Source organism: Lagenorhynchus albirostris, chromosome 11, assembly GCF_949774975.1.
Source record: "Lagenorhynchus albirostris chromosome 11, mLagAlb1.1, whole genome shotgun sequence".
NCBI classification, from domain to species: Eukaryota; Metazoa; Chordata; class Mammalia; order Artiodactyla; family Delphinidae; genus Lagenorhynchus; species Lagenorhynchus albirostris.
Window position 1 is genome coordinate 38161101 of NC_083105.1, and position 8241 is coordinate 38169341.

Consider the following 8241-nt stretch of genomic DNA (forward strand, 5'->3'; position numbering starts at 1 on the left):
GATATTCAGGCATTTGGGGATCCAGATACTTAATGATATTTTCAGGGATATATCACTCTGTGTCACAGATCTGATTTCTACTGTGTTGGCTTTATTTTTAGGCAGGATCTCCTCTCCCAGGGATGACATGGCAGCTGGCAGCCTAGAGTAAAAAAATCTCTTATATTAGAACCTCAGCAGAAAGAGAACTTTTTCCTTACAGTTCCAGCAAATATCCCAGGACTGACACTTATTGAACAACTTGGTCACACTCCCATCCATGAAACAATCATGTGGCCAAGGAAGAGGACACACTCATGGTCAGGCTCATTTCTGGAGGTACACTCAGTCCCACCTGAACCACATGGCCTGAGAAGAGGAAAGGGACAGTCCCCAAAGACAAACTTGGATGCTGTCTCCAGAAATGGGAGGCCCAGAGAAATTATGGGGGAACAGGTTAAGAAGGTCTTATGATATTCCTGGATAGAGATAACCATAGTTTGGATTGAGAGGTATTTAAGGAGAATAAATTTGTAGGATTTTGTAGTGAATTAGACAAGAGGTAAGAGAGATTGAAGTATCAGGAGTATGTCCCAAGTTTCATGTTTATATAACTGGTGATATCATTCACTGAGAGAGTCAACACTGAAAGGGTGCCAGGTTAAGAGGTAGGGAGAGAGGCAGAACAGCATGAACCTAACTTGGAATGTGTTTACTTGGAGGTACCATTGAGACATCCAAGAGATGATAGGAATCTAAAGATCAGTTGGATATACAGGTCTGAAGATCAGGGAAGATATCAGGTCTGGAGGATAAGCTTGCCCAGGGCTGGAACACTCTGTTTTGAAGGTTGTAATGACCATGGATAGTGATAGAGGCAGAGCCAGATTACGGTCAGTGGAATCAGTGAAAGGTAAAGAAATAGAGACTGGAAGTATATACTAGTCGTTATGGTAGATTAACTATGGCCACAGATTCATTACTATTTCTTCCACTGAAAAGTGGAGTTTAGTTTGCTTCTCAGTGATTCTGGATTGACTTGTAGTAACTTGCTTGACCAGAATAATGCAATAGACACAATGTTCTGGGACTTTTCATGCTATATCATAAGGAACCTTGTGATTTCCACCTGAGCCTCCTGGAATATGTGCTGTGGAAAGGCCCAAATAGCCAGCCCAAACAGAGTGTTCTTGGGAAAATTATTAAACTCCTTAAGCTTCTACTTCTTTATTTGCATAATAATGCAAACTCAATTTTTAGTTGCTGGTTTATCATTAGTGTTCACTCAATCTGTAATGAAGTGAATTAAGTAGCATATAAGGAGATAAGAGTTGGCTTGTTTTTCCCTTTACTAAGGATTATTTCTATAAGATTTTAAGACTATAACAATTTTAGTGGTAACTATTTATTATATAATGTTATCTTAAACTATCATTGACTCCATTTTACAATGTGGCAAGTAAAATTAAAAAGAGAGCAATACATTAGCAATTTTAGACCCAGTTTAGACTTTGCATTAAATTCTAGATCCTTTGCTCAGCAAATGTACCATGTTAAACAAATCACTAGTCAACTAATATCAAATCAGAACTGTTAAAGAAATAAATTTCATGTTCTGTGCTTTTTGTGATAACGTGGGAACTTTCAGTGGTGACATTTTCAGGGGTACTTTGCCATTTGAGCAGGGATTTTCTAAAGTTACAAATAGCTATACTCTAATATCATTCCCAGAAATACCACCTCTGAAAGTCAGAGAATTAAATTACTTCTTTAATCTAGTAACTGTTGTAAGCTCAAAGAGAGAATTTCAGGAAATACCACTGTCAGATTAAGTATTGGTAGGAATGCCATCTTAAAGAAGAATTTAGGGCTATAACATAGCCAGTAATTTTATCTGACTTGTATTTTTCAAATGAGAAAAAAAATAAGGGCAATCAAGACACCTTGATTTATGTAGCAACTTGCTTCCACATAGTACTTCCCAATTTCCATAACCTCACTTGATGACATTTTCCTCTGTAACCCAGTGAACTTGCATTTCTCAGGCATGAGGAGAAAGGAGTCTCTTTTGACTCTTTTTTCCTGAGAACCTCCTCGCCATCAGGTTGCAGATGGGAAAGGGGATGTTTTCCTATAAATTTGACTGTTAGTGGCATGTTTTCCACCAGCTGAGGTGGGTCTGATATAAGCTTAGTGGCAGCCCACTTGTTCACTCCAGGGGATTTTGGAGATGGCAAAATCCTGTCCTTACTTGACTATTTTGTCAGTGTCACTCTTTTCCCCCTCTTCTCCCCTACTTTCTTGGAGAAGGGAATGGGTCTGGATTACTGCAACCAACTCCCAAAGGCCCTTGCAGAAAAGTATATATGACTGCATGTGATGTGTTGTGCTGAGCTGTTTACTGAATAGACACCAGCCTTCACTGTTAGTCCATTGGAAATGAGATTAATCCAAGCAAGCTGTCATGCAGCGTATTGTATTAAATCATACATTTATCACCATCTGTATTACATCCAGAGCATTGAAAAACTCTTAACTAAATACTTTGAGGCATTATAATATTAACTGAGAATATCAAATACATTTGCAAGTATAGAAGTAACTGAAGTTTGGAAATAAAATTAATTTTTATTCACTTGAATTAAAAATTACATTATATTCTCTGCTTACTTTTATTAAATGGAACAGAATATGGTAATGTGTTTTATTTTTTTAAATTTTTTTTTAAATTAATTAATTTATTTTTGGCTGTGTTGGGTCTTCGTTTCTGTGCGAGGGCTTTCTCTAGTTGTGGCAAGTGGGGGCCACTCTTCATCGGGGTGCGCGGGCCTCTCACTGTCGCTGCCTCTCCTGCTGCGGAGCACAGGCTCCAGACGCGCAGGCTCAGTAGTTGTGGCTCACGGGCCCAGTCGCTGCACGGCATGTGGGATCTTCCCGGACTAGGGCTCGAACCCGTGTCCGCTGCATTGGCAGGCAGACTCTCAACCACTGCGCCACCAGGGAAGCCCCTGGTAATGTGTTTTAAAATTGAACTTTAAAAAACAATCTTTGGATAGTTCTTTTTATTCTAATTCTACTAAGAGCAACAACAAATTTCCCACTTCTTCATAGAAGTAGAAGAAGGAGACAGTGTCTAACAAAAGTGAATCACTCAAACTAAAGTTGAAATTATATGTGAATCTTTATAATGCCCTCTTGAATTCTTTTCACTTCAGATCCTCACACTGTCAAATCATGGATAAAGAAAGACTTACCTGTGTAGTAAAGTCAGCATCCCATATCAGGGCATGATGCTAACAGAGTGACAGTGGCTACAATATTTTTTGAACCCACCCGCTCTTCTTTCCTTTCCTTTATGGAATAATATCTATTCTTTTAAGCCTGGTGACTGGACAAGCAAAAGAAAAGAAGGGGAAACCTTCCTAAGAACAGTACAATTGCCAAGCTCCACCAAAGAGTCCATATGCTTTGGCTGGTGAATATATGTAACTACAAACCCTTAGAAACTTTGAACTAATTTACAAATTAGAAGAGAAGATCATTATCTTTATTTGCTCTCTGAACAGCCAATTTAGATGCTTCAAGGATATTTCCCTTTTTATCTCTCTCAGTGGTAACCTTGTGAGAATTATTCCAATGATTGGCTACCTAATTTTCCACTTACTTGTTCTGTTTTCATCTCAATTCATTCTAAAGGAGATTTAAATGATGAACAATAAAAGACACATGTCCATCACGCGCACACAACACAGAAGCATAACATATGATTAATAAAATCAAAAAGGCTGTGAAAAGGAGGAGGGCAGTTGCAGTCTGCTTCACTTTACTATGGTTTCTGTAAATTTTCTTATGCCAGCACTTTAATAATACAAAAAAACGCTCAATACCTTTAAATATTTTATTGACAATATTAATATACTAATGTTTCAAGATGTTTTCAGGCAAGTAGATAAATATGACCTAACTCATGATTTCTAATGTACTGTAGATATTAAAATGATGTAATGTTGTACATTCTTTTTGTTTAAAAATATTTTATTGTCCTGAATAACTTCTATCTTTCCCCCACATACACACACAGCTTGACATTATATGGTGCAACATTAAGACAAAAGAAAAATTTTAGTTAGTAGGCTCCCTTGAAGTATGCTTAAAATAGAAATGTGGTATTTTCATCTGTGACACCAACAGGACCTAAGGTGAGTCCATGGGATGATAAATATTCAGATTTATCTACAAAACCAACTGTTTCAGCATTTTCAGCCCCACCTTAAAAATATCATATCAATGACTGCCAACCCCATTAGGGGGTTCTTTCACCAAAATCATAAACCAAAATGTTTCTTCATTTAAACAATTTTATTTGTGGTGGAATTTCCAAAATCTCTTATATCTTGAAATCATCCACAAAATACTATTTTGTGCTTACATTAAAAAGATGCATTTCTTATAAAATCAAAATATATACCATTAGGCAGTATTGTTATATTTTTATTTTACATAATATAATCAAAGGATTAAAGAGACAAGCAAAAAAGTTAAATATATATAAAACTCCCTATAACTGATTTACAGCTATTCTAAAGTTTTAAAGAAAAAAAATAAAGCTCTAAACATCAGATGTAATATTTTGATAAGCAATATTTATAAAAAATATAAGTTAAGCATTGCAACAAGCTACCTTTGATGAACTGCCCCCTGTAAGAAATAGTATCTCTGGAACTATATATCTAAAGCAAGACGAAGGAAAAGAAGAAAAGAAAGTATTAATTGCAATAGTGACTTTTTAGTTAAATGCACTTTCTTATAAAGTGGCAAGATAATATTTACAAATTTACAACTGAAAGGAAATGTTTATTTACAGGTTGTCTTGCTTTTGGACTTTTTGGGCCTCTTTCCTCCTGTGTGATAGGCCCTCCTGGCAGAACTGATCTAGACTAGATTTTTAGTTCATAGCACATGATAGATGAGCCTGGAATTAGAGGCCCCTTGAGTTGCAGGCTGAGAATCGGTGCTGGCAACTGGGGAGAGAGATGCTGGGTCCTGGAGAGGCAATCCAGGTTGCTCTGAGTTGGTGATCCGATCCACTATGCTGGATAAGCAGTCCAAGCTGGATAAGGAGCTTTTATCCGTGGCATATACTAAGGATACAAAGAGAAAACCATTAAAATAAAATCCTTGCTTATGTTGCCCCTTAAGCAGCAGGTCAGCTCCTTTGAAACCCAGAGGTCAGGTGGTCACAGAAAACCTGATGTAGAAATTTGCAACAAATATCTAGCAATTCATGGGGATGAAGGTGGGGAGTGGAGAAGCACCTGGGTAATATTTCAAGCAAAAGCATGGATGTGCATGGATGTATCTGTTAGGGGGATTTTGAGCAGAAGATGTGTGTTTATTTTGCTCTGTCCCAAAACGCCATAAATACCATTCTATCCTCTTCCCAATACCGCATGGAAGAACAGACTCTGCTTTGATAGGCTGAATTGTGAAGTTGAACTGGTTTTTAAACTCCTCTGAAGTCATCGATTCTTACCATTTGGTACATCAGGACAGTAGACGCTGTCAAAACTGCTGCTTTTTCTGGACCAGACAGGGCTGTTACATTCGGGCTATAATAAAAGACACAAAAGAAGGCATTTGTTTTCAGGTCTTGGCAAAAGATGCTCTGACCTAGGGTGAGGCAGTGCTTGCCCACCAGCTCCATAAACTGACCGCTCTCAAATACCTTCATTGCCTTGATTTAGGAAGGGCTAGCCTCACCAAATTGCAAGGGCACTGAGGTCAATCTCTGTGCTTGGAGAAGAGGAGAAAGGCAGCAAAAGGAAGAGGGCGGGTGGAATTCAGCAGCCATGTGCATTGGGTTAACCATGCAAAATGGATTGGAGTAGAAGGAAGCCACACTAATTCAGAGAGAGAGCACTTTCCCAGGGCAAAAACACATTAAAACCTGGCAGCGTTGGCGCAAACGCCCTCTGTAAAGAATGCATCAACATCTTCCAGCCAGGCCTCAGCAGAGCAGGGACTCGGGCCACGCGGGCATTTCTCTCTTAAGTTACAAACTGCGGGACAGTGGAAGCCTCACACCGTTGCCTTTAGATGTTAGTGTATGGCAGGGGCCACTGGTGGTATATATTGGAAATAAACTGAGTTGTAGAGAAAACATCTGATTGATCATTCACAGCCACCTATCTCACGTGACAGCCTCTTCCTACGATGTACACTTAGAACTTGGTAGGAAGCCAAACTAAACTCCTGGTCCGCAGCTACCTGTTTCCTGGCATCTGTCTAAATGCGGCACCTCTCTTCTCTTTCAGCACCTGCCTCCCCATTCCCACCCCCAACTACCCACCAATAACTACTGGCTGTTTGGTCGCTACACCTGGCCTAAATGAGAATGTAAAGGTTTTTGTAAAAGATTGGAAGGGCCTAGTAGGTGCAGAGCTCCCTCTTACCATGCCGTCAGAGCAGCTGGAGGTGGGGCTGGTGGGCTCAGAGCAGCTCTGCCCCGGCAGGCTGTAGTAGTTTTCCACCTGTTCCCTCAGAAGCTCCTGCAGGCTCTCAATGTAGCGGATGGCATTCCTGAGGATCTCCACCTTGGGCAGCCTCTGGTTGGGGTTGGTCGTGGTGCACCGCTTGAGCGTCTCGAAAGCCTGGTTGACCTTCTTCAGGCGTCTCCGCTCACGCATGGTGGCCGCCTTCCTCCGATCCATGGTGGTGGACTTCCTCTTGCATGCTTTGCAGGCCCACATGAGGCAGTGGCCGGCCTGGTGGTGGCCCGTAGGTGCTCGCACGTGCTCGTCCTCGTCTGAGCCCTGCAGGTCTGCTTTGTGCGCCCCGAAAGCAGCCACTCGCGGCTCAAACTCGTCCCCGAACTCGCCCTCTGGGGACGGGATGCAGGAGCCATCGTAGAAGTACTCAGAAGGCGAGAACTGGCAGCCATCCATCATGTCCATCTTCTGCGGAGAGGCAGGGGGTGCACCTGGGCAGCAGCGAGATAGGGGAGAAACCGGAGCCTGGCGCCGCTGCGGGCAGGCGAGTCCCGGGCGGAGCTCCCTGGTCGGTTTCTCCGGTAATTAACAAGGGCAGACGCCTGGCGGCCTGGGTCAGCCGCGCTGGGGTTGAGGCTCTTTATATATTCTTGGGGAAGGGAGGCCGGCCCCAGTGGCCCCGCACTATTAGCATATCCCACCGCAACCCCCGCCGGGGCTGTCTGGGCAAACCTCCGCCTTTCCTCTAGAGACAACTTGCTGTTTACTGCCCCTTTTGACGCTAATGGTTTTACTGCATTTCTGCTGGGGCGGGGGTGATGGATGGCTCCCCAACCCACTTACTTGCACACTCTAGATTACCTAAACCAAGGGACACTTAAAGGGTGTCACAGACAAAAGGAACGAAGGAAATCCAACTTTGTACGATTGCTGTCACATTAAAAAAAGATAATTAGTAAATAGAACTCCCTACTTCAGCTGACACCAAAAGCGGACCTGCCTTCCCAGTCCGGGACATGATCACTTTATTTTCAGATGTTTCTCTTTTTCATGAACTTTAGTTGTGTCAGGCATTTTTTCAGCCAGTAGGCCAAATATCGGTTGCTAAAAGCTCGAAGTGGCACTTTCAATAATGGAGTGAATCTAGATTTTTGTTTTAATCTGTTTTGTTTCTCATCATATTGCCATTTTGTAGGCTCTGTGTTATAGGGGGTAAGCGGGGAGGGGAAGGTTCCTTTTCCCCAAAACAGCCCGCTCTGAGTTCTCTCTCTACGCTCATTCAAAAGGCGTGGGCACAGGAGGGCCAGGTGGCCAGGAACACACCTCCCTTCCTCTCTTTCCCGCTTATGCGCATGTTTGCCGAGCGCCTCCTCTGTTGCGCCAGACCTTTGATGGGCCCTGAGCCGGCGGGAGATACGCACTGACTGCGCCTCTTAAGATTTGTATTCTAAGAAACCCAGTTTTAGACGGCGAACTTCTTTCCAGGGGTGCGTCTCCCTTCTCCCTCTCTTTCTGCTCCACCCTGTCGTTTCTACAGACTAAACAGCCAAGCAGGGCTTTGGGGTCGCTAATTTTCTGCTTTCAGGCAAACTAACACCGTTACAGATGCGTCCCAGCTGCCAGCACAGCAATCCTTCTTGGCTCGTGTAAAATTTCCAACTCCTCCAATCCGAGAAACTTCACACACTTTGGCGACAAAAGCCTTCCAGAAAAGCAATCACAGCAGGGTCTTTGAAACTTTGGTGGCTAGAAGGCGAGAGGGGAGGGCTGCCAT

The 8241-nt window shown here is 42.4% G+C and overlaps 1 protein-coding gene across 1 annotated transcript; it reads right to left on the reverse strand.

Moving 5' to 3' along the window:
- Positions 1-3764: 3764 nt before the first annotated feature.
- Positions 3765-6958, reverse strand: MYF5 (myogenic factor 5). The gene is made up of 3 exons (XM_060165317.1): positions 6432-6958; positions 5513-5588; positions 3765-5120 (listed from the first exon to the last, which is right to left on the reverse strand). Exons 1-3 carry the CDS (start codon positions 6930-6932, stop codon positions 4930-4932), a joined length of 768 nt encoding a protein of 255 aa, XP_060021300.1. The 5' UTR covers positions 6933-6958; the 3' UTR covers positions 3765-4929.
- Between the last annotated feature and the right edge of the window lie 1283 nt (positions 6959-8241).

Excerpts from the sequence above, each read along its gene's own strand:
- MYF5 (XM_060165317.1), bottom strand. The coding sequence starts at position 6,932 with ATGGACATGATGGATGGCTGCCAGTTCTCGCCTTCTGAGTACTTCTAC. Across the intron at positions 5,589-6,431 it reads CCAGCTGCTCTGACGGCATG|CCCGAATGTAACAGCCCTGT; the intron begins GTAAGAGGGAGC and ends CTTTTATTATAG. Across the intron at positions 5,121-5,512 it reads CTGTCCTGATGTACCAAATG|TATATGCCACGGATAAAAGC; the intron begins GTAAGAATCGAT and ends TTGTATCCTTAG.